The sequence below is a fragment of the Perognathus longimembris genome, chromosome 14, assembly GCF_023159225.1.
Source record: "Perognathus longimembris pacificus isolate PPM17 chromosome 14, ASM2315922v1, whole genome shotgun sequence".
Lineage (NCBI taxonomy): Eukaryota > Metazoa > Chordata > Mammalia > Rodentia > Heteromyidae > Perognathus > Perognathus longimembris.
The window spans coordinates 33,589,925-33,615,506 of NC_063174.1; the positions used below are offsets into that span (position 1 = coordinate 33,589,925).

Below are 25,582 nucleotides of genomic sequence, written 5' to 3' on the forward strand. Positions count from 1 at the left end.
TTCTCTAGGTCAGGTAGACATATATACAATATGCAATGTATCAAGAACATATACAGTAGCCATGTGGCCCCGCCCAAGAAAGTTCACCTAGGGCTTTAAATGTAATGTCGATGTTAGACCATATGTTGACAGTAGTCTTATATGAACGTACATACATAACTTTTGAGCTATTGTATTCCCCTGAGAGGTCAATTTTTGACCTTTATATGTTGAGTAGTTGTTTGGTTTTAGTTACATACTGTTGGGTCACTGCCCCAATCCTGTGGGGAATACTATTTGACAAGCTAAACTGGGCACTTCTAAACAACAAAAATTGCTTGTAGTCCTGAGGCTGGGGAGTCTAAGGACAAGGCACCAGCAGGTTTGATATCTGATGGCAGCTCCCATACATTTCATAAGGATTACCTTGCTGTCTCCTAATATGAGGGAAAGCTCCCTTTAGCCTTTTTTTAAAAAATAAATAAAAGCATTAACCCTTTTATGAGTGTGGAGCTCTTGTGACTTAGTCACTTCCAAAGGCCTCGCTTCTTCTTTTTTTTTTTTTTTTTTTTTTTTGCCAGTACTCGGACTTGGGACTCAGGGCCTGAGCACTGTCCCTGGCTTCTTTTTGCTCAAGGCTAGCACTTTGCCTCTTGAGCCACAGTGCCACTTCTGGCCTTTTCTGTTTATGTGGTGCTGAGGAATCGAACCCAGGGCTTCATGCATGCTAGGCAAGCTCTCTACTGCTAAGCTACATTCCTAGCCCCCTTCTTCTTGTTTTTGTGTTTTTTTTTTTCTTTGAAGTAGAGTTTCCCTGTGTAATTTAGGCTGGCCTCAAACTCATGATCCTCCTGCCTTGACTTCCTGAGTGCTGAGATTGTAAGTGTGTGCTACTACCACACCCAGGTGAGGCCCTACCTCTTAATACTGTCTGTCACAAAAGGTATTGGGTCCTAATATACATTTGGAGAGGCCCATCATTCAGACCAGATGCTGTCCAATAATAATAGGATATCACCCAAATGTGTAATTTACTAGTAACCATGTTAAGCAAAATTTTTTTAAAAGATGAAGCTCGGCATGGTGATACAAACCTGGTAATCCCAGCTATTCAGGACACTGAGGCAGGAGGATTGAGAGTTCAAGGAAAAACTGGATGCTAATGGCTCATGCCAGTAATCCTAGCTATTTTAAGAGGCTGAGATCTAAAGCTAAGGGACAGTGCCTAAGCCCTGAGTTCAGACCTAGTACTAGCACCAAAAAAAAAAAAAAAAAGGTTCGAGAATAACCTTAAAGATAGTGAAACACTATCTCAATAATAGTGCCAGACCCTGGTAGCTCATGCCTGTAATCCTAGCTACTCAGGAGGCTGAGATCTGAGGATCGTGGTTCAAAGCCAGCCTGGGCAAGAAAGTCAGTGAAACTCCTCTCCAGTTAACCATTAGAAAACAGAAGTGGCACTGTGGCTCAAGTGGTAGAATGCTAGCCTTGAGCTGAAGAGCTCAGGGACAGCTCCGAGGCCCAGAGTTCAAGCCCCATAGCCAACAGAAAAAAAAACAAAATAGAAACAAAACGGCTAAGGACATAACTAAAATGGTAGTTTTTGCCTAGCATGCCCAAGGCCCTGGTTCAGTACCTACTATCAGAACACACATACATACACACACACACACACACACACACACACACACACACACGCACGCACACACACACAATGTGAAATTAATTTTAATATATTTATAATAGGTTCCAAAATATCATTTAAACATACCAATATTAAGTGTTAAAATATTAACTATTAATATTAAAACAATATATAATCAATATTAAAATATTAAATAAGCAAACCCCTCAAAACTTGACATGTATTTTACTTGTACAGCAGGCCTTGGTCTGTATTGGCCACATGTTAGGTGCTCAGAAAGCCAGGGGTGGCTGATTGGTAGCTGTTGTGTTGGGCAGTGCAGGTCCTAGGTGCTACTCAGCAGATTCTGGACTGGAACAAATGGAATCAGGTCTGATTCATCGGAACTTCAAGGGTTTGCTCTTACCTTCTCCCAAAGGACTGTTCTGGAAAGCTGCTTGTGCCAGCCAGTTTCTTGTTCGAGTTACCTTTAAGGTAGTCGGGTATATGTGTGTGGGGGGGGATCTTCCTTGCCAGTATGTTTGTTGGGTGTGCGCACCTGAGCTGGTCCCACAGGTGCTGAAGCTGGCTGGCAAGAGCCGCATTCCCTGTCTTCACCAGACAATAACAGCACACGGTCCTGTTGTCCTCTGGCCTGTGGCCTCACGGGAACATGGCCTCAGGGGGAGTCAGGATGTCTTCTCACATTGCTCAGGCTGGATTTGAGCCTCAGAACCCCAAGAGGAGGGGCTTTGCTGTCAGGTTGTGGAGTCCCAGTATGGTTGCACTGTGGGGTGCCTGGGAGAGCTGGCCTCTGGAGCCTGGGCCAGTCCCTAGCCCTTTGTTACACCTTGTGCCTCTAGCCTCCAGGTAGGCTGTCACTGAGCGTTGTCATTGTCCCTCCCTGTTCCTAGTGTTTCCCTTGGGTGTGAAGGCATGCCCCAGCCTCCAGCTACAGTATGACAAAGGCCACGATCACGTTCCTCTCTCTAAGGACTGGCTGCCCTACTTTTGAGTCTTACTCATGCTGATTGTCCTCATCCTAAACTGCAGGCTCTCTCCCTGGGCTCTGAGCAGGCAGTGCCATCCTCTTGTTCCCCAGATGTTATGATAGGGCTTTTTTGTGTCCCAGTACTAGGGCTTGAGCTCAGGGCCTAGGCATTGTCTCTGAGCTTTTGTGCTCAAGGCTTAGCACTCTCTCACTTGAGCCATAGCTCTACTTTTACCGCTGTCCCTAAGCTGTCCCCTCCACCCCCCCAGGTTAGATCTCTCCAGCTTCCAGCTTTTTAGTGGTTAATTTGAGATAAGTGTTTTGCAAACCTTCCTGCATAGGCTGGCTTCAAACCCTGTCCTCTGATCTCAGCCTCTTGAGTAATTAGGATTACAGGTGCTAGCCATTGGTGCCCAGCATGAAGGATTTTACTCACATGAACTCTTTATGCTCTGTCACAGGTTGAGCCAGACCCTAAGCCTGGGACTGAGCAGGAGGTCTTTGCTGCCATGGAAAGTCCCAGCACCGAGGAGGAGTTGCCTTCAGACCCAGATTCCTCGGAACTCCTAGAAACACAGCTTAATGCCCACCAGGGACTGCTGAGGATGGACCACCCAGCCGACGTGGTGGACTTCGTGGTGCCTCAGAGCACTGAGGACCTTAAGGCTCTAAGCAGTGAGGAGGAGGAAGAGGAAGAAGTGGGGGAAACCCAGGAGACTGAAAGTCTCCTGCCACCTTCCGTACTAGACCAGGCCAGTGTCATTGCTGAACGGTTTGTCAACAGCTTTTCTCGGCGGAGCAGCCTAGCACTGGAGGATGGCAAGAACAGTGGCTTTGGGACACCACGGCTGGTTAGCCGGAGCAGCAGTGTGCTCAGCCTAGAGGGTAGCGAGAAGGGTCTGGCTCGGTGGGGCAGCACCACGGACTCCCTCTTCAACCATCTTACCCCCGGAGTGGACATTAGTGTGGGGGTGGCCACAGAGAGTGGCCCTTCTGTCAACGGAACAGAGCCCCCAAATGCAGGCTGTGCAGTGGAGCCTGATAGATCTTCCTGCAAGAAGGAATCCACGCTCTCCACCCGAGACAGACTATTGCTGGACAAAATTAAGAGCTACTATGAAAATGCAGAGCACCATGATGCAGGCTTTAGCATTCGGCGTAGGGAGAGTCTCTCTTATATCCCCAAAGGACTGGTGAGAAACTCGGTGTCCAGGTTCAACAGCCTTCCCAAGCCAGAATCAAAGCCAGCAGCTCCGGTGGGGTACAAGAGACAGGGTGGCTCCCGGCCAGCCTCATGGGATCTGTTCGATCTCCCAGGACCTATCCAGGCTGGCCCAGGGGACCCAGCGCCTGTCACGGATGCTGAGTTTCGACCATCTTCGGAAATGGTGAAGATGTGGGAGAGGATGGAGTCTTCTCCAAGGAGCCCTCGGGTGGGGCCAGGCCAGGGCCAGGCCAATGGCTTTGAGCTGCAGGAGCCACTCTTCATCCTGGAGGAGCACGAGCTGGGGGCTATCACGGAGGAGTCAGCTGCTGCCTCCCCAGAAAATGCCTCCCCCACCGAGAAGTCCAGCCCAGCCCACCTGGCCCGGGAGCTAAAAGAGCTGGTAAAGGAGCTGAGCAGTAATGCCCAGGAAGATGTGGTTACCCCATTGCACCCCCACATCGTGCAGCTCTCCCACGTGATGGGAAGCCATGTGAGTGAGCGGGTCAAGAACAAGGTCTACCAGCTGGCCCGCCAGTACAGCCTCCGGATTAAGAACATCAAGTCGGTGACCACCAGGCCACCACTGCAGTGGGCAAAGGACGTTCCTGGGAGAGGTGGGAAGAGCCCCACCACCCCCTGCCTGCAGGAGGAGGCTAAAGAGCTTTCACATGGCAAAGGTGTGATGTGGGGGGGTGGGGAGAACCTAGGGACATAAAAGCCAATTAGGAGGTGGGCACTAGTGGCTCATGCCTATCATCTTAAGCTACTCAGGAGGCTGAGATCTAAGGATCACAGTTTAAAGCCAAGCCTGGGGCAGGAAAGTCCTGGAATCCTTACCTTCAATTAACCACCAAAAAGCTGGAAGTGGAAGTGTGGTTCAAGTGGTACAGCATCAGCTAAAAGCCAAGGCAGGGCCCAAGGCTCTGAGTTCAAGCCCCAGTACTGGCACATACACAGACATACACAAAAGCCAGCTAGGATCCAGTACTCCTGAGGAAGGTAACATCTAAAGAGGCTATGCCCAAGAAAACACTGTGAGTGTAGAGTGTGGCTGAGGCCAGGCAGTTGCTCTCGCCCTGTGAGGCCAAGCATGTTCTGGTTGAGTCCTCTTTTTTTCTGTGCCTGTCCTGGGGCTTGAACTCAGGGCCTCGGCACTGTCCCTGAGCTTTTTTGCTAGTGTTTTACCACTTGAGCCACAGCTCTCCTGGCTTCTTTGGTGCTTAATTGGAGATAAGAGTCTCACAGACTTTCCTGGCTGGCTTTGAATCAGGTTCTGGGCATGGCGGCTCACACTTGTAAATTCAAGCAACTCAGGAGGCTGAGATCTGGTTAAGTCCTTCTAGTACCCTCTTGCCAGCCCTTCCTGGGAGAGGAGAGGGAGCTCAGAGGAGCACAGCCAGGGGCCCTTCCTTATCATTATGAAGGGAGAACCTCTTATAGCTTCTGGTGACTCCTGACCCCTCACCCTACAGCCTAATTTTCATTCTTGCCTTTACTTCCCTTTGACAAAGGAGCAGCAGAGGGTAAATGGGATTTCTCTTCCATTGCCTCCCAAATCCCACCAACATGCTGAGGCCTATTCCAAGCCCTCCTTTCCTGGCTCTGCCTTCCTGCACCAGTGATTTCAGGTAGCTTGATCTCTCTTCACAGGCAAGAGAAAGCCCAGACTGTCCCTCAGCTATGAGCAGCTGGTGGCCCAGGAATACAGTCCTCCCAGGTCCTCTGCCTCAGAGACGTCGCCACGCCGTTTTTCCTTCAGCCCTTCTGCTGTCAGTCCGAGGACCACCTCGCCTGGACCCTGGCCCTCCACACGGAGCCCCCTCAGCCCCTTCAACACAGAAACCTTCAACTGGCCCGATGTTCGAGAGCTGTGCTCCAAGTATGCTTCCCACGATGAGGCTGTCCGGGCTGGAGGCAGCCTATCTCGTGGGCCACCAGTCAACAGGAGCCGCTCATTGCCTGAGAGCATGGTGGAGCCGCTTCTGTCAGGCAGGGTGGGCCGCTGTCGTAGCCTGAGCACAAAGAGGGGCAGGGGAGGTAGAGAGAGTGCCCAGTCCCTGGCTCCTGGGTTACCCCAAAGTGTGCTGAATGGAGGTGAAACCCTGTATGTCACTGCAGACCTCACCCTGGAGAACAACCATCGGGTGATTGTAATGGAGAGGGGGCCTCTTCCCAGCTCCTCTGGGGGGCTGGAGGAGGAGGGCAGTAGACAGGAAGCAGGCTCACCAGGAGCCATAGTAGATCAGGGCCACGATTTCCAGGAGTTTGTAGAATATTGGCCAAGGGAAGAAGCCCCCAGGGACCCAGGAGACCCAAGCAAGCAGGGCAGAGTGAGAAACCTGAGGGAGAAGTTCCAGGCCTTGAACTCTGTGGGTTGACAACTCCTGTGTGAAAGAAGGACCTTGCTGGACTGGGGTGGAAGCTAGCATCCTTCCCCCAAGTCTGGGCTCACTGGAGCCCAGGCCCAGGGCCTCACAGAGGCCATTCCCTCTGTCTTGGAAGGCCGCCCGTCTATTCTTGGAAGAGGGCTGTAGCATGCACACACGGACTTCCACCCATGCTGTGTGCTGGCACTGCACTCCCTTGGGGCCCGTGACAACTTTCCTCAGGTCTGGATGAGCTGTTGTTTTCCATGAGGGTCCTTGCCTCCACTTCCCTTGTAAATAGGCCTTTCTGGTAAGAAACAAAATATTTAAGCTCACATCTGACTAGAGAGAGCAAGCGCTGCCCAGGCCTCCAGCACTGGTTGGCCACTGCCGGGCTAAGGAGCCATGAAAGAGATCCAAGAAGTGGACTGGGAGGTTTTGCTCTTAAACTGTGCCTTTTCTTAGGACTCAGGTGAGAATGAGGCCAATAATTTATTGCTTTCCATCCTGTGGTATGTGTGTGTGAGCAAGTGTGTATCCCCCTGTTGGTTACTCCCCCCCCCCCACCCGCCCCCTCTCCCCTTCCTGTGATGAATGTAATGGACTTAGTTCAGGTACTTTTGAGAGTTGTTGCTAATGTACACACATTTCATCATTTGCCAATGGTGCAATAACCACTGCTGACCAACCGACCTGTGTGTGGCCTCCTTACTGGGACCTGGGCAGGGTTGTTAGTGGGCCCGGGCTGTCTCGGGGGGCTGTGTTGTGCAGGAACAGAGAGATCCCCCCACTCACACACTTATTAATCATTCAGGTTTAGGCAGCAGAAGTCACAAGATTTCCGTGGAACAGGCCGGACCCACAGAGTGGGAAGGGGAGATTTGTTCTCTGCTGTGTTGGTTTCCATGCACTTCTCTGTCTACCCCACAGCCTGGTGTCCTGCCTGGGGTTCTACATATCAACCTTTTGTGAGTCAACATTGTGTTAGAAACAAAAACAAAGGAGGGTGGGGGAAAATCAGATGTTCAAATATCCCGAAGTTTCCAGTCCTTTCCTCTCCCTCTCCAGCTCCCAGGAGGCATTCTAGAAGGCAAGGATTCTACCCCTGGGACCTGGAAAGGTGCTAAAGTGGCATGGGGAGAGGGAAGCAGAGTGCAAACACATTTTTCTGGGATGTATCCCCCATGTCCAGTGTGTTCTCAGACGTGATTCCCAAGGGCCAGCAGTGCCTCTCTATGGAGGACCACCCTTGTTTTGTTCTGTTTGTTCTGACTGTAGCCAGGGAGCAAGGGCTGTGGGGCCCCAGTGTTTCTGCAGAGTCCCAGCCAGTCCCTGTGTGGGTCTTCAGAACTAGGAAGGTGGACTCAACCTGAACATGGCTCCACTGAGTCTCCCAAGGTCAAGGGAGCGTTGGAGGCCGGTGGCAGCCTCCTGTGCAGAAGCATAGTAGGGCAGCCAGTAGCCTATGTTCTACCAGCTGCCTGAACTTTTTGTGCTCACCTTCACAGTATAAAAAGAGATAGGATGGCGAGTAGTCGTAAGTGTAATGGGAAAGTGACCCAGATTTGTGTCCTAGCCTTACCACTAGCTAGCTGGATTTCCTAACACTGTTACTCATCTACAGATTGGGAAGCTGGATGAGTTTCTGTGTCTCAAACTCCCTGATGGACTTTTCTGAGCTGGGCCTTTGGCAGTCATAGCTGACCCTTCACCAGGTGGCCCTTAAATCCCAACTAAGACCGCTTGGGAATCCTGCTCCAGTGCAGTGGTTCTTGCTGACTGCCCATTAGAATCACCTGTAGAACATTGTAAAACCAGGCAGTGCCTACGTCCCGCCCACCCAGACCACACAGAACCTGCTCCGGAGATGGACCCGAGGCACAGGGGCTTGCCTAGAAATCCCTTTGCCGTGCCATACGCCTTCAAGCTGACTGAATGCATGAGGGTCTCCATAAGACTCCCTAGGGTACCAGCTAGCATCAGGTTGTCTTGTCTCTTCTATAAGGCTTAGTTCAAAAGGAAAGGGAGGTTAGTCAAATAAAAATACTAAAACAAATGTGGAGCATTATTGATTTATTAGAAAAACTAGTAAATGGGTTTTCCTCTGGTTGGTGGAAACACATTGGAGCAGGTGGAGGACAAGGCCCAGCCGGCCCCAGGGCCAGCCCCAGATGGCATGGTCTGTGCCCAATAGGCTTACATTCCTCCACAGCCGCCTCCTCTCTGTGTCCTCCCTGAGCTTGCTTGTGAAAAGACCGAGCCATGTGGCCCACTGGTCTCTTTTCCCTCTGGATCTCAGCCTTCTTCCTCTGAGGGAGGAAGGGAATCCAGTCTTTGCCCTCCAAAAGGCAGGAAGGAGGAGTGGAGGGGGAAGGGAAGCTGAGCCTGCACAGGCCTCCTGTTACCCGTGCTAGTGGAGGTAGGGAAAGGGTTGGACCTTCCATTCCTCCCTCAGCCCTTTGGCTGAGGTGAGGGACAGAGGGGATGGGAGAGGGAAGGAAAACCGACCATGCCCAAAAGGAGCTTCCTCTAACTGCTCTGCGGGGGAAGCCTGTTATGCTGGTGTGGACTGGGGCTCTGCCAACCCAGTGTGGGCACACTGTCACGGAAAAGACTGCAAAGTAGAAAATGTAGGGAGGAAAACCTTACCAGGGCACCAGGAGAGCCCAGCCTGGGCTGCCTGCCATCGGTTCAGTTGATTGAGTGTCTTGGGAACTGGGTGACGAGGGTGGGATGTGCGGGGAGCCGGCAGTGATGGTGGGTCACATGCAGCTGGCTGCCCTTGCTCAATCCCGGGGCCTGCCATTGAAGCCCTTTCTCTCCTGGCTCTGTGGAATTGCTGGCTGGAAACCCTTCACTTCAGATGTCACTTGGGCACATGTGGAGGACGGTAGACCTTTGGCCTTCCAAAGATGCCCAGGGAAGCACTCAAGGGAGCTATTTGCTACCTCCACCATTCAGCAAGGAGCTGCTGTCTGCCTCAGCGGTGGGCATGACTTGAATGAAACAAAGGCTAATAACTTTGCTGCCAGTTAAGTGCAGGCACCTCCTTGCCTTGGTTTCCCCAGATGTAGAAAGGAAGCTGGTGAGAGGTACTCACTAGCTTTCCTGTGGAAGCAGAAGGCTATAGGGGTCTAAGCGTTGAAGCCAAATGAAGACCCTGGTTATAGAGGTGGAACATCTGGTCAGAGGTTCTCAGGCTCCGGCTCCATGTAACATTGTCACGTGGAAACCGCAGGGTGGAACTGCTCTCTTGAGTTGTGTCTGCCCTAGTCAGTGCTGAGGGATCCTGGGAGGGCTGCTCAACCCTGTGGCTCTTCCCTGAGCTTAGTCTGCATCAGCCTCACACAGCCAAACCTCCTTCCTACAGGGAAGGCCATAGACCTTGCCCTGGAGAACCCCAATGGTCTCCCCAGGGGACAATGCCTACTGCCCACAACTTGATTCCTCTTTTGGATCTAACCCCAGTTAAGATGTCGGGCTGGTGCTCTATTACTTTTAGAATGGTGGATGGGCCAAGTCCTATGGGACCTGTGGTCTCCCAGAAATATGAGAAAGCCCTCCCTGGAAACTGAGCCCCTCAGGGTGCTTGGAGAAGGGATGGTAGATGTTTGGCAATGTCTGTGTCCATATGACTCCCAGAACCTAAGGCCAGGCCTTCAGAAGCTAGTCACCTGGGCCATACCCAGAGGGCCAGGACTAGTTGTGTCACGTGCTTAAGCATGAGAGTGGCCACATTTGTCATATGGTGATTCTTTGCTGTGGGGCTAGTCGTTAGCATGGATGGTACCAGCTGCAGACGAGACAATGGGCCTGTGGCTTCTCAAAGCTTTTCTCCAGGTGCTAGGGTACCCAGCACGTACCTGGTGTCTGCTGGCTTGTTTGGGACCCCGCCTCTTTCCGCTATTGCTATTTTGGCTGCTATGAAGAGTTGGGGAGGAGCCCTGGCACAGAAAGGCAGAGCCTTAGGCAGTGTTGGACCTATCTGTCCTTCCCTGGGTCAACCTGAAGTCCTAAACTCTTAGGGTTTTCTTTTTGCTTTTTTTTTTTTTTTTTTTTTTGGCCAGTCCTGGGGCTTGGACTCAGGGCCTGAGCACTGTCCCTGGCTTCTTTTTGCTCAAGGCTAGCACTCTGCCACTTGAGCCACAGCGCCACTTCTGGCCGTTTTCTATATATGTGGTGCTGGGGAATCGAACCCTGGGCTTCATGTATACAAGGCAAGCACTCTTGCCATATCCCCATATCCCCATATCCCCATCTAGGCCATATCCCCAGCACTCTTAGGGTTTTCAAAGAGGAATGATTTCAGGGCTGCTGGTCCTCCCTACTCTACCTGGGCTGTGGGAGCAAAGGGTGCTGAGGCTAGCAGGAGGCTCATTCACCAAACAGGGTTGGAGTAGGGGCTCTTCTCAGTGGTGCAAGGAGAGGAAGGGGCATGCTGGCCCTGAGGAGAGTCCTGGTTCTGAGGGAGCTCAGTGGGGAGCAGGCTGGTGGTACTCAAGGCTCCGCATCTCTTCTTGTCCCCTCACTCCTCCAGTGGCCCTTTGCCACAGGGCTAGGGCTCTGTGACCCTCCTAAAGTCACCTTTCCTTTGGGGCAGGATAGGCATTGCTAGTGTCTCTCCTTTTCCTTTTCAAAGGGTGGTGATTCCCAAACAGCTGTGGGTGAGGGCAGCCCTTAGGGACCCCCCATCAACATTTTCCAGCTTTTATAGGGGCAAGGAGAGGAGGGCGTGCACCTGGGTGAACCGTTTCCAGCTCATGGAGGGGCTGGGAGTCCCCGGAGCCGAGCTGGCTGCACAGAGGGCAGGCGGAAGAGGGCTTGGTGGCAGGCAGTGGGCAGCCAGGCCGGGCAAAGGCAGCTACTGCAGCACAGCGTGGGGCCCCAGGGCTTGCCTGTGACACGAGCGGGCAGGCTACGGACAGCAGGTGGCAGATGGGAGGAGGACAGGCCACTGCCGAGGTCAAGGCCATGGCCTCCTGGTCCTTGAGCATCCTGACCGCCGCTGCACCTGCCTGGCCAGCCCCACTCAGGGTGGCCACCGGCTGCTACTTCTTCTTAGGGAAGAAGCTGAATCTCTTCTCCTTGTCCTTCTTGCCGAGGCTGGCATCTGGACCCGCAAGGGAGGGCAGGGGCAGGCTCTGTGCCTTGACGCGAATGCTCTGGGATTCGTTGATGGCGGTGCTCATCCCCTGCAGCCAGGACAGCATCTCCTCCTGGGGGGCAGGAGTGTCAGGGAAGCTTCCAGGAGCACACAGTGTTTCCGGGGCAGCCCCCAGAAGTGGGGCTGCCCGTTTGGAGGCAGCCCTCATGTCCCGTGTCTAGGGTGCCCTCCCCCTCTCCCCTTTGGAAGCCTGCTAGAACCAGGCTGTCCATACTTACCTCATCCTTGCCGTGGAAGAGCCACTCACTGCCATTACTCAGCCTAGGAGGACAAAGGGACCCCTGTAATGTGGGCCACCTCTGGAGCCCTTTATCAGGACAGGGAGCAGGTCCTTGAGCCCTTGAGGGCTGTATGACACCTTCTAAGAGCTAAAAGTCTAGACCATAAGCCTCTGGTTTGGAAAAGCAAATGACAGGCTCATGCCTGCAATCTTAGCTATGCTAGGAGCCTGAGATCTGAGGATCAAAGTTTGTTGCCAGCCCTGGCAAGAAAGTCTATGAGACTCAAACTACCCAAAAGTGGACTTCAAGTGGCAGAGTGCTTGCTATGGGCAAAAAATACTCAGAGATAGTGTCCAGGCCCTGAATTCAAGCTCCAAAACCAACACACGCGGACACATGCACGTGCGTGTGCACACAAAGCAGGAGTGGAGGAGACCCCTGAGGAGCAGAGGGGGCTTAGAGCTGGTTCCTTTATAGTGGGACACCAGATCAAGCCCTAGGGGCAGTGGGGTACGCATTCAAAGGGTTCAAGGCCCAGGCAGGGGACAGTGGAAGGCTCACCTGAGCTTAAAGACATGCTTCTTCTTCTTGTAATTGGCAGCAATCTCACAGATGGCATGTCTCAGGGCCAGGGGCTCCTCCCCATGGTAGGGCACCCCCAGGGCCAGGTTCTTGGCGTCCTTGTAGAAGGTCAGCTCACTATTTCTGAGCACACAGTACAGGTTGTTCCAGGACCTGCAAACAGGTGGCCGGGCAGGTCAGATCACTCACGATTCTGACTCAGCATCTCTATGGTCAGTTCTGACGGCTTTACCAGGTCTCTGTTGTGCTGTTGCTACCCAGATAAATAGCAGATTTTATTCTTTTTTTTTTTAATTAATTTTATTTTTTGATTATGTGGTAACAAGCTACACTCCCAGCCCTAGATTTTTGTTGTTGTTTTATTTCCTTTAATTTATTTTCTTTCTTTGTTGTCAAAGTGAAGTACAGAGAGGTTACAGTTTCATATGTAAGGCAGTGAGTACATTTCTTATCCAACTTGTTACTTTCTCTTTCATTTTTCCCCCGCCTCCTCTAGCCCTAGATTTTAGTTTTTGAAAAAGAGGAGGGAGCCAGGCACTGGTGGCTCATGACTATAATCCTAGATACTCAGGAGGCTGAGATCTGAGAATCATGGTTCAAAGCTAGCCCAAGCAGGAAAGTCCATGAGACTCCTATCTCCAATTAACCACTAGAAAACCGGAAGTGGTGCTATGGCTCAAGTGGTAGAGCACTAGCCTTGAGCTGAAGAGCTCAGAGACAGTGCCCAGGCCCAGCGTTCAAGCTCCACAACAATAACAGAAAAGGAGGGATTAAACATCATTTGCACATAATTCTACCATTAAAAGTTAACTACTGCTTATATTGTGTGTCTTTCTAGTCTTTTTTTCCTCTATTCACAAATTTTCCCCCATTCCCATAGATAACTAAAATTGGATTGGATTGCATATTCAACATACATTTATTGATTAACTGATTAATTGATTGAAGTCTTTTGCTAAGTAGCCCAAATCTACCTCAAATCTTGTTTCTCCTGACTCAGGCTCCTAAGTGTTGGGAATGACAAGTCTTGGCTATGAAGTGCTTTGTTCTAGCACTTTTTTTCTGGTGCTAGTCCTGGAGCTTGAACTCAGGGCCTACACATTGTCCTTAAGCTTCTTAGCTCACGGCTGGGGCTCTACCACTTGAGCCACTGTTCTACTTCTGGCTTTTTGGTGGGTAATTGGAGAGAAGTGTCTTACAAACTTCCTTGCCTGGGCTGGCTTTGAATTGCAATTCTTAGATCTCAGCCTCTATGTCCTAGCACTTTTTAAAGAAACATTTCTGACCTAGGCTAAACTCAAATCTGTACACTTGGTGAGAGCATCAGGCACACAATTAATGGTGGAGCTGAAGCATGTGGTGGCTTTTTTTTTTTTTTTTGTCATGAGGCTTGAACTTGGGGCCTGGGCACTGTCCCTGAGCTCTTTTTGCTCAAGGCTAGTGCTCTACCACATTGAGCCACAGCACTACTGATTTTCTGGTGGTTACTTGGAGATGAGTCTCACTGACTTTTCTGCCCTTGCTGGCTTTGAACTGCAATCCTCAGATCTCAACCTCCTGAGTAGCTAGGATTATAGGTGTGAGCCACTGGTGTCCAGCCATGTGGTGCCATTTTTATGTTAAAGAGCACTGAGAAGTGTTAGCTTTTCTTTCTCATTCCTTTCTTCCCTCCTTCCCTCCCCCTTTCTTCCTTCCCTCCCTCTCTCCTTTGCTCCTGAAGGCAGGAAGGAAGGAGAGCTATAAGGAGGAAATGGTTATGTCAAAGAGGGAATCTATAGAAAGAGTTATTTTATGAAGGCCAACTTCCTGCCTTATCCATCTTTCCTCTGGCAATAAGGCAATTGCTAAGGAGGACCAGAGTCTTTAAAGCAAGGTTCTTGCTGCTTTAAGCAAATGACTGAGCCTGGCTGAGGATCTAGTTTCCCACCTAGATGGAAGCTTAGAGCTGGAGGTATGGCTAATTGATAGACCATCTACCGAGCAAGCATGAGGCTCTGGATTCAATCGCCATTATGAGGAAGAAAGAAAAAGGAAGGAAAGAAAGAAGCAAGCAAGCAAGCCAGGAGCTGGTGGCTCATGCCTGTAATCCTAGCTACATAGGAGGCTGAGATCTGAGAATCACAGTTCAAAGCCATCCTGGGCAGAAAAGTCCCGTGAGACTCTATCTCCAATTAACCACTCAAAAACTGGACGTGGTGTTGTGGTTCAAAGTGGTAGAGCACTAGCCTTGAGCAAAGAACTCAGGGACCATGCCCAGGCCTTGAGTTCAAGCCCCACAATTAGCAAAAGAAAAAAAAAGGAAAGGAAAAGAAGGAAGAGATAAAGAGTGGAGAAATAAGGAAGGTACGTTGGAAGGAAAGCGAGCGAGCAAGCAGCAAAGGGTGAGGATGAAGACCTTCCCTGTCCTCACAGAATGGCTGGCATGTGCAGTTTCCCGGTAAATGCTCCATTTTCCCAGTGGACTCTATGAAGAAATAAATCTCTTCAGGGCAATTGGGTTTCCAGATTGTTCATTTAAAAAATATCAACTAGCTTTATTAAGTCCCTCAGGACAGGATGCTTCCAGATGCCTCTGGAAATATAGTTGTTTTCAACCTCTAGGTAGCATCCTATTTCCTTGGCACCTTGGACTTAAGTTAGAAAGAAGAGCCCTTGAGGGGCTCCAGGCAGAGGCAGCCTGGATAGACCAAACCCCCAGATGTGACTGATTTGGGTTCATTTCAGGGTCATGGGGTCACTGCATAATGCTACAGAAGGCATGTAGGCCAAGCCCCCAAGTAATCTATTTTTATTACCTTGGTTTTGTTGAGACATGTATTCACTATGTAGCCCAGGATGGCCTGGAACTGGAAATCCTGATTTATTTAGCCTTCTGAGTGTTGGGATTATAGGAGTGAGCTTTCACACTCAGCTTTTATCTACCATTTTAAAGCTGAGGAAACAGAGGCCCAGATGGGTAAAAGTGGGGCTTAGTCAACTCCTTGTCAGCACCACAATGACCTGCTCCCCAGCCCTGGGGTAACCGCAGTGGCAATAGCTGGTGTTCACCAAGGGGCTGCTCTGTGCCTCCATTGTCCTCATCTCCATTTCACACAAGGGGAAATCAACTTAGGGTAGTTGAGTAACTTGGATGAAGCTATAGGATTTGAACTCAAGGCCAGAATTTAGATAGCTTTTTTTCCTTTGGTGGAAAAGAGGCAGTACTGAGATTGAATCAGGGCTTCACACTTGCTAGGCAGGTGCTCTACCACTTGAACCACACCTCCAGCTATATAGACATTTTTTGTCATGCCAAGTGGCTCAGAGGGGATGACTCTCCCCAACTCACACCCATGTCAGCAATGCTCTGATCCAGTGAGCCCAGTGCCCACCCAGGTCCCACGGCCCCCAGTACCCCTTCCTCCACACACCTGTTGGATGCCTTCTTGTTGGGGCCTTCTAGGTCATGCTTCCGGCCCAGATAGCCCTCCATCTGCACACTGTGCCCAAGATCCCGCTGAGCGGGCAGCGTCGTGGGTTCGTCACCCTCACTCAGAGGTGTGTCTAGGACCTTGAAGATGGGCTCTGTGGCAGGCCTCTCGTCCTCACCAGATTTCTCCTCAGGTCCATTCTCCTGCTGTCCCAGCAAGGGTGGTGGCTGCCGGTCTCGAACCCATGGTCCTCCTTCTTCCCCCTGCTCAGGGGCACAGAGGAAAAGCATACCTTCCTGGGGATTCTGGCCTACGGACAACTTTTCTTGGCACAGCCATCACCTGAGCCTTGCTTCCGCTATGCTTGCCACACCCACCCTGGCTCTCCCTCAGCCTGCCATGGGTATTTGTCTATGGTCTCTGCCCCTACCTCTGTCTCCTCCAACTTCCTTACTCCCCCTCCCAGAGGGTGACCCCTTTCTTCAACCCGACTTCTTTAGGGGTCCTGAGGGAGCACTGTGTCCAGGAGTGTGCTGAGGCTGCAGGCAAGGTCGGGCTCAGTGGCAGACTCTAGGCCTCACCACTGCTTCCACCAGATGACCCTCCCACTGCTTGACACCTGGGGCTCAGGAAACAGTTTGCTTGGGAAAAGGTCTGTTGCTAGGACAAGTTGCAAACACCTGTGCGAGAATGCTGAGGCCCAGGCCCTCCCAGGCCTTGGTCAGGGGCACAGGCCCCTCCCACCCTCGCCTGGAAGCTTGTTGGATAGGGCAGTGGTTCCTGATCCTGACTGCCTTTGACAATCACCACAGGAGCTTTCCAGAGACATTCTCAGGTCTTCTCCATCAAGATGCTGTTAACCACCCCTGGCTGGTGTATGTGTGTGCATGTGCTTGCGTGTGCAGGCAGGTCTTGTTAAGCACTTCGTGTTGCTAAGGGGCCAGTAGAGATGGGGAATTGTCCACATAGGTTTTACTCTTCTGTGGAGCCCTCGGCCACTCTGAACGAAGGGGAGCACCCCTCTTCATGGATGCCCCCCCTCATTCTGGCTGGGAATCTTTTCTCTTTTTTTTTTGGCCAGTCCTGGGCCTTGGACTCAGGGCCTGAGCACTGTCCCTGGCTTCTTCCCGCTCAAGGTTTTCTCTTTTTTAAGTATAATTTCATTGTTGTGATTAACCTGTACCTACCACTTCTTAAGTCAGGGAATGTGTACATTTCTCTTTTGGTATCATTCCTTCTTTTGCTCTGCCCCAGTTGCCCCCTCCCCTCCCTACCCACAAGTCCTAGAGATCATTTTCCACAGTGTCTACCGAATAGCATGACTGCATTTGCATCTTTTCATCAGGCCTCTTCACCTGTCCTCGGCCTGCTCCACAGGAAGGAAGAGAAAGCAAGATGGATGGGGGGTGAAGGCAGCCAGCTTTGCTCTCACTGCTGGATGAGGCCAGGAGGGGTGGGGTCTCCTAGGAGCAGAGCTGAATGAGCACCCAGGAAAGCAGCCTGAGTGTTTCCCGTGGTTAGCACATTGTCCCTGGTGGCCTGGCTGTTGCTTAAATCCTTAGAGCATGAACCAGGATGGAGCCCCTCAAATGTCCAAACCCCTAAAGGGTGAAGGTCATGGACAGCCAGGACCGGGTCAGTAGAGGGTCTCTGCCTCCTGTTCTACCCCACTTCTCAAACGCAGCAATGGACATGAAGGCCCAGAACAATGCTGAGAGACGCAGGTCGGAGCCAGGAAAGAGCCTCCGGGGTCTCTGCTTCTCTGGGGTCTTCAAGTCATGGGCTGAGTGGGAAGCAGAGGGCGGAGGCTGGGAGGATTTGGGTCCCACAAGGGGCCATCAGACTGAAGCTTGAAGCTGAAACCAACTGAGGACTTGTAGCAGTGGAAGTGACCAGACTCTGGCTGAAGCGGCATTATGGAATCCAAGGGGGCGCTCCTCGGGGAAGTTTGAAGTTAGTGGTTGGAAGAAAGAAGCTGTGTAGCTGTATCCCATCATGCTGGGACTGCCTAGGAAATGGGTTGTAAGTAGGGGTTCTGGAAGATTTCACTTAAAAAGAAAGGCATCTTGACTGGAAGTGTTTAAACCTCTAACCTAACAGTTCCTGTGTATAATGAGGAAAAACAATGCTCAGAGAGGTTAAGTGACTTTCCCAAAGCCACACAGCTAATAGGTATAGGAAGCCGTTTGAAGCATCAACTCCAGAAACAGACAGACCTGAATTTCTATCATATCTTTAGGGAACTCCGTAAGAGTCCCTTGAAGATTGTGGTCATGCCACGGAACTCATATCTTGGTGTGACTTCCATGAGCCAGCATTGCCCCCAGGGTTCTGACTAGAAGCCTTGATCAGGAGGTCTTCCGATCCCCAGTCTGTCCAGCCTCTGCCTATGCAGAAAGCTTGGGCAGCTGAGCATTAATGCAGAAGGGAAAGCTATGTCTTAGGTCCCAGCCTCAAACCCAGTTGACTGCTTGTGTGTCAGTGGGTGGGTGGGCTCTGTCTGTGGGACAGGGACAGTGCTTGCTGCTCCTGAGGATGGAACTGAACACGCCTAGCCTCTAGCAGATACACAGACAGCCTAGACAGCCTCATTTCCCCCACTCTCACCCAGCCTCTACCGTCCTGGGGCTGGCTCTGGAGACCTCTGCTCCAAGTTTACTACCTCTACTATCACGTTCATTCCTTTCCCTTCCTTTAGGGAACTGGCCTTTAGGAATCAAGGTGGACCAACAGGAATGACTCCTGTGACCCTTGCCTCCCTGGGCCTCCAGGGACATGCAGAGGCAGTGGCAGTAGGTACAAAAATTATATAGGTGGCTTTGGAACTTGAGAGTTTCAATCTATGCAGTTGTTTCCCCTGGGTTCTTGCTTGTGTGTATTTTGCTCCTCCACTCCACCTAAAGGCCAAGGTCTGAAAAGGAGGAGGAGCCAAGAATGAGGGTGATGGAGGGGTTTGGCTTTAGCAAGGCTTTCCTTCCTCCCTAGGCTGGAGGGCATGGGGTGGATCAAGAGGGATGCACTAACACTGCCAGAAGAGGCATCCAAAAAGGATAGCACCTGAGTCACACAAAAACACCTTTGAGCCCCCCCAAATCAGGTGGGTGACTGAACCTGACATCTGCTTATAGCCCATCTTCTGTATTATTGTTCCAAAGGTGCCCACTTCATGATTCACAAATTTCCATGGAAGAAAGTTTGTGAAAACTCAAATTTCATTTGCATGAAGATTTTATCTGTTGAAAATTTGAAATTCCATGAAAACTGCAATCCATGTGAAACTCCAGACCTAAAATTACTTAAAGAATTCTTTTTTAGGGGCTGGGAATATGGCCTAGTGGCAAGAGTACTTGCCTCATCCATTCCCCAGCACCACATATATAGAAAATGGCCAGAAGTGTTGCTGTGGCTCAAGTGGCAGAGTGCTAGCCTTGAGCGAAAAGAAGCCAGGGACAGAGCTCAGGCCCTGAGTCCAAGGCCCAGGACTGGCAAAAAGAAAAATAAAATAAAAATAAAAATTCTTAAAAAAAAAAAATAAAATCAGCAGTCCAGACAGAACTTCATGGCAGTGGTGAAGAAAGGTCAAAGATGGTTGGCTAGGGATGGAGGTGTGGCTCAGTTGATAGAGTGCTAGCCAATGAGTGAAAGTGTCAGGTACTGAGTTTGAGTCCCAGTCTCAGATCTAGAAGAAAAAACAAACATGGTTGGCTGTTTCTTTTAGGTACTAATCTGTAGGTTACCTCTGGGTCCTCTTCTGACTCTTTCTATCTTCCAATACTTTTGCAAATAAAGAACCTTTATTAAAAAAAAAAAAAGGAGGGATGCAGTAGCGGGGGAAGGACATTAGGACCAATCCTTTCTTTCCTTCCTTAGCAACCAAGGGAGGTTGATGTAGGAGGAAAATGGGGAGGAGGAAGAGGAGAAGGAGGATTAGAAGAGCAGCAGAGGGAGGAAGAAGAGGAAGTTATAGGGGAGGAAGAGACAAAGTAAGAGGAAGAGAAAGAAGAGAAGGAAGAGGAACAGGAGGAGGTGGAAGAGGAGGAGAAAGAGAAAGAGAGGCAGCACCTTAGAGATTTCTAAAGTGACATAGTGTCTGTGAAAGTTGCCTTAATAATGTAATGCTCATTCCTCTTGCCGGCCACCTTCCTCCTTGGGACTTTGCTGCGCCTTTTTTTTTTTTTTTTTATGCCCAGTGTTCTTTCTTTCTTTTTTTGGTGCTAATACTGGAACTTGAACTCAGGGTTTGGGCTTGGGTGCTGTCTTACTTTTTGGTCAAGTCTAGCATCTACTAATTGAGCCACAGTTCCACTTCTATGCTTTTTGGTGGTTTCTTGGAGGTCAGAGTCTCATAGACTTTTCTGCCCAGCTTGGCTTTGAACTTCAGTTCTCAGATCTCAGCCTCCTGAGTAGGGGATTACAGGTGTAATCAGCTTTGGTCAGTATTTGATGTGGCCAGTGTGACCCTTTTGCCTACAATATGGGATGCTCAGGACTAAGCAATGAGGAATCCTTACTGATGGGTGAGACCTTACTTGCTCCTTCCTCTGCTGTGTGCAACTGGAACATTCCAAAGCTTCAAACAGAATCAGGGTGACTGTGGAGAGTAGAAAACCCTACCAGAGCAGCATCCAGAGGCTCCAGAGAGCTTGTGGTGGTAGAGGTGGGGTGTGGGGTGGGTGTAGGGAGGGAACCTGAGGAGAAAATCACCAAGAAGGCAAAAACAGAAATTACCAGCTAAGACTAAGGGCCACAGGCTGCTACCTAGTGGAAGATAATGATAATTCAGAATGGGACTTTCACAAAGAGCCCACAACTATGAAAAGAATCTGAGTAAGATTATACTTAGACATATATCTAGATGGTTAAATCCTTTCTGAAGCAAAGCCACCTCTTAGAAAATTTTCCCTGCAGAGGAACTTTGCCAGATAGTGAAGAGCCCATGGGGAAGCTGCCTCCTACTCCGGTGGGGAAACTTTACCCTTGGCCGTCTGTGCTGGAAACCTGTGTGTGGTGTAGAGATTCTGATTTTGTAATTCATAAGAGATAAGGAATTTCCTTGGGGACTTTTTTTGTAGTCTTGCGTGTGAAAGGATGAAAATAGCCAGGAAGGACTTATAAGGGAAGTAGGGAGAAGGCAGGGGATGGGGGAGGGAAAGAAGGTGGTGAAGCCTGATGCCCAGGCAAGAGGAGATTCTCAGCATACTGGAGCTCCAAATGGCCTTGGGGTCATTGACTCAGCCTGTCCTATCACTGGGCTCTAGAAAAGCCCAGGGACTGGCTAGGATCACATAAAGATCCCAAGTAGCTGGGTAGGGACCCACGCATGTGTGAGGCCTGGCCCCAGCTCCGCACCAACTGCTGATGAGGGGGAGTCCTGGGCGTGGATGATTGGTTCCTGCAGTTGACAACTTCCCAATTAAGCATCTAGGTGATAGACCTCATTCCCAAAGGGAGAGCTGGGGCCAGGCTGGTGGATGATTTGAGCAGAAGGGCCAAACTTGCTCAGGACAGTTATAAATAAGCTGGGACAAGGAGTGTGATGAATCTCCTGCCATCCCCAGAAAGCAGGCCTTGCCTGTCAAGTGGAGGAATCTGTGAATAGAAAGCACCAGGAGAGGGGATGCTGGCCATGCCCAGGGCTGGCCGCACAGGCAGCTGGGGTGTTAGCAGGGTCTCATGCTAGGCATGGAATAGGGAGATGATCGAGGATTTCTGCTGTGTTTGTGCTCAACGGTGGGAGGCCTGAGGCTGCCATCTTCAGTCATTAAGAAGATGGAGGCTCCATCTGTACCTGAGAGGAGTGCTTACACAGTAAGTCACCCAGGGGAGCTGGGGACACCCAGAAGAAGGACAGCCCAAATGCTTCAAGGAAATTCAGGGTTGGGCTGGGGCCGGCATAGGAGTGTGGACTAACAGCGTGAGGGCAAGTGATGGGATCTGGAGCTGGAATAGGGGAGACAGGTAAGTTGCCTAACTTTGAGGACAGGCAAGGAGAGATGTCTGAGGGGAGGGCTTGCATGCGAGATACTGAGAAGTCGTCAGGAGGAAGACAGGGGACAAGTAGCACTGGATGCTGGCTGAGTAACATCAGGAGGAGGAAAGGACACAGACAGGAGGTCTGTAGTAACAGCCTTCTAGGACCTCATGGGACTGTGGTCAAACAAGGAAAGTCCCCCAGCTCCCCATGGGAGGAGGGGCATGGTGGCCTCAGAGTTGGGGTGGGGTGGGGAGGACCATTGAAAAGTCAAGGTTGGGGGATGGGGGAGAAGCAGACAGAAGGCTTAGGATCTGCTCCACAGGAGACGTTTAAAATCCAGAGGAGAAGGTGGGCAGAATGGGTACTTTTCTTCTCTGGATTTTTTTGTTCTTTTTTTTTTCAATTGAGTTGAAGGTAGTACCAGAACCAGCCAGCAGGTGGCGGGCAGAAGACTGCACACGGACAACACCCCAACCACAAATAACCTAGGCTCAGGACCATTGGTGGGTTTGTAGGCGCTGAAGATGCTCAGTGAACCAAGATATACTGACAAGCAAAGAAACATGGAGACAGAGTTTTCCTTCTAGAGATGATTCTGATAAGTGAGAATTACAAACAGACTGTTCTACCTTAGCTGGGAGACAAGAGCCCAGAGCATGTGTAGAGGGATGTTGGGGAGGGTGTGGGGAGGCAGTCATGGTGGGCCCAGGCAGGTTGGCTTGAGAGGGACATGGTACCATTAGAATTTGTGTGGAGGACTTTTATTTTTTAAAAGAGATGAATAGCTGAGGAGTGGATAGGATCACTTAAGTGATCACCTGCTAAATATCAGGTGCTCCAATTATATGCTCTCTCTTAAGCGTCCCAAGCAAGGCAGATGCTGTATTCATTTTTCCTAAATGAGAGAACGGGGGGGGGGGTGCATGGGAATGAGTAACTTGCCCAAGCCACTCATGGAACACTGGAAGGTAAAGGAACAGGCCTGCCTGGGCTCATTTCTGCGGTGAGAGAAGCAGTGCCAGCACTCTGATGAGATCCAACCACTAACTAAGGTCTGAAAGTCCCAGTGAGATCTGTGGTCCATGTGTTGAGGCAGCATGACTATGGGCTGCACTGGAAAGGGCTAGAGGTGGGCCTTGGGCAGACTCATGGAGAGATATCCCGGGCACCAGATGAAGGCGGAGTAGGCAGAGCTGGCCCTGGTAGCCCTTGCATGTGAGGTCTTGCCTTCGGGGCTTGGGGGAGAAAGGCCATCTACTGGAATTGGGGGGCTGTTCAAGCATCGTTGTGTGCAAGAGAAAAAATGAGTTTACAGAGTTGAAAAGAGTTGAGAGGTAAAGAGACGGCAACTTAAAGGGAGCAGAGACAGACATTTCATTCAAGAAAGTAAAGGTGAGGCTGAGCAGGGGGAAACAGCCCGGGAGGGGCTGAGGTTGGAGCAGGTGATGAGTGACTCCCCATAAGACAGGCCATGAGATGGAGAGATACTCTCATGTGCAGTGGGGTGGGCCCAGCAGAGCAGCCCAATCCCACACCCCAGGGGCCAACTGTTTATCTGTGATGCTAACCAGGAGCTTCAGCAAGACGACCGAGAGATGTGGAATGGGAAGCACTGGACTAAGTGGATAGGACAGAGAAGACCTGCTCCACTGCCCCATTGCAGAAGAGGAGAATGAGGCTTCTGGTTGAGCTGTTTTTCTCATGCCCATCACCTGTGTGGGTTCTTGGGCCTCTGTCCTGAAGAAGCAAGCAGCTCCATAAATCTCTCTGTGACCCAGAGTGGCTGCACTCAGCATTCAAGAGAAGAGAGTTAGGAGACACCAAACTCTCATGCCTAAATCCACCACCCTATGAATGATCAAGTGGCCAGCTTCAAATCCATTTCTGAGATGCCTCCAATATGAACTGAGCCTCATCCTGAGTCCATTCGTACCTGGGATGCTCCAAAAACACAGCTTGAAAGAAAGAACCTAGAAAAAATTTTGTAGCAGAGTTCAGGAAGATCTGCCTCACAGCAAAGACAGCTGGACACACGAGCCATGGGCAGATGTCCGGAAAGAGAGAAAGCAGGCTTCTCCAGGGAGTGGGCACACTGCCAGCCTGCAGGTAGACACACCTCTGCCATGCTGACTCAGACATCTTGGGGAGACAGGGACACACCCAGGCTTGGAGGGGGTGGGCGGGGGGAAGCTGATGGTGCTCCAGCCCGAGTTTGCCCATTACCAACACACATAGGATCTGCATTCGCTGCAAAAATGCCTGAAAAAGCCGCTTGTGCGGGGGAAGGGAAAGAACTGGGAAGCTTGTTCAGGCAAGAAGAGACACAGCTGCTGTTCCACACCCACATCACTTCCACCCAAGGACGTCAGAGTCTGGCCCCTGGCTGCGGATTAAAGCTGTGGACCGCTGGGGAAGCTGTGGCTGGGGGAAGAGCTGCCGGGGTGTTGGGGGAGGGGATGGTAGCATCTGGGGCCAGCCAGGCTCTGGCTGAACGGTGGTCTTGCTGCAAACCCGGTGAATACACAGACTCCAGGACCCTACTGCTCACATTTACAAGTAAGCACTGGCTATTTTCCCAAAGCCACAGAAACATCTGAGACCATGGCAAAGAGGTCCCAGGAACCCCGGCTCCTGCACTCTGCCCTAATGAGATGCTCCCTCCACTTCCCTCCCAGGGTAGCTGGCTGTGCAGGCAGTCTCAGAATGACCTAAGGGTTTTTCCTGATCGTGAATGGCACCACTTTCCAGAGGCCTCTCATCCCAGGGCCCCCCTGTTCTGGAGACTGGAGTTTAGGGGTTTGGAGGCAGACAGGGTATGTTTGTCCCCAACAGGGAAGGCCACTTTTTCTTGTTGTCACAGCTTGGGAACGCCACCCACTCTGGAGGAAGTCACTCTTGTCACCACAGCTCTGTAGGGTGAGTGCCTAAAGCTGAGTCTCAGCTTCCTGCCCCAGAGCCCAGAAACAGGCACAATGTGTAGATGTCCTGAGGGCCCTTTAGCAGCCGCCCACACCATGAAACTTGCTTCTGTCCCTTCCAGAGAAAACCTTAGCTACAACTGCTGCACTGGTAGCCTGAGGCAGCCAGAGCACAGAAGATGGACACTCCCGAGGGCCCCAGGCCTTCCCAGGTGGAGGGAAGGTGTAAGGCCGAGGGAGCTGGGGGAGGGCACCACATCCTTCTGCATGATCAGCCGGCTCTGGGCAGGGCTGCCTGCCTGCAGCTACTGCTCCCTATGGAGGAAGCTGCCAGAGCCCCTTAGGGCAGCCGAAGTCCAACCTGGCTCTTCGCCAGAACAGGGGCAAGTGAAACCGCCTGTTCCCTGTTCTTCCCCATTCCAGCCTCACACCGCCCAACACAGGCACCTCAGAACCAAGAACAGATCTGAGGAATACAGGAAAAACCGCCTCCCAAATTCTCCTCTGATCGGCTGACACTTGGGAATGTTCAGCTGCTGGTGGCTCACGCCTGTACTACTGCCTACTCAGGAGGCTGAGATCTGAAGATCCCGGTTCAAAACCAGCCTGGGCAAGGAAGTCTGTGAGACTCTTATCTCCAATTAACTATCAGAAAACCACAAATGGCACTGTGGCTCAAAGTGGAAGAGCACTAGCTTTGAAGGAAAAAGCTCAGTGACAGTGCTCAGGCCCTGAGTTCAAGCCCTGTGACCACCCCCCCCATCAAAAAAAGGACAATCAGAACCCAGACATTCTTACTTCCTCTCCAGCAGTTCTGTCTTTCATGAGTGATACTTCATGTCTTCTCCCCACCCCCACCCCCACCCCCGCACACACACTTACCTGTGGGAAGGAATGGTTTCTACCAGAGCATGTTTTAACAGGGAAAGGTCAGACGTGAGGGATGGCAGTGGCATTGCACGGGGCTGAGACAGCAGTGTGGTCATTGTGTGTACACACGGGAAAGGAAGGACGGGGCAGGGCCTGCAGGCTGGCCTCCCTGTGTATGCAGCCATCCAGGCAGAGCAAGGGGGCCTGGTCCATTCCCATCGTCCTCCAGCAGGAAGCTACATGCACTAGTAGGGTTTACATGAAGCAACATAGCAA

General features: G+C 51.1%; 2 protein-coding genes and 1 long non-coding RNA gene across 9 annotated transcripts in view; 1 reads left to right on the top strand and 2 right to left on the bottom strand.

The window, feature by feature from the left end:
* Window positions 1–6,859, top strand: part of Plekhg3 (pleckstrin homology and RhoGEF domain containing G3) — a 43,355-nt gene extending 36,496 nt beyond the window's left edge. For 6 of the 7 annotated variants that reach the window (XM_048362711.1, XM_048362706.1, XM_048362704.1 and 3 more), the window contains 2 exons: window positions 3,056–4,478; window positions 5,452–6,859. In XM_048362711.1, the coding sequence (XP_048218668.1) occupies window positions 3,056–4,478; window positions 5,452–6,179 (2,151 nt within the window). In that variant the 3' untranslated portion in view covers window positions 6,180–6,859. The remainder of the gene's footprint in view (window positions 1–3,055; window positions 4,479–5,451) is intronic. The other variant, XM_048362710.1, reaches the window with a different exon arrangement.
* A 538-nt stretch (window positions 6,860–7,397) lies between these two features.
* LOC125363464 lies at window positions 7,398–10,240 on the bottom strand. The gene is made up of 2 exons (XR_007213237.1): window positions 7,655–10,240; window positions 7,398–7,595 (listed from the first exon to the last, which is right to left on the bottom strand). It is a non-coding gene; the product is annotated as an uncharacterized LOC125363464 (long non-coding RNA).
* Window positions 10,241–10,475: 235 nt separating this feature from the next.
* Sptb (spectrin beta, erythrocytic) overlaps window positions 10,476–25,582 on the bottom strand; it is a 125,395-nt gene continuing 110,288 nt past the window's right edge. The window contains exons 33-36 of the mRNA XM_048362703.1: window positions 15,545–15,807; window positions 12,114–12,287; window positions 11,550–11,592; window positions 10,476–11,383 (exon numbers count right to left, since the gene is read on the bottom strand). Coding sequence (XP_048218660.1) covers window positions 11,216–11,383; window positions 11,550–11,592; window positions 12,114–12,287; window positions 15,545–15,807 — 648 coding nt within the window. The 3' untranslated portion in view covers window positions 10,476–11,215. The remainder of the gene's footprint in view (window positions 11,384–11,549; window positions 11,593–12,113; window positions 12,288–15,544; window positions 15,808–25,582) is intronic.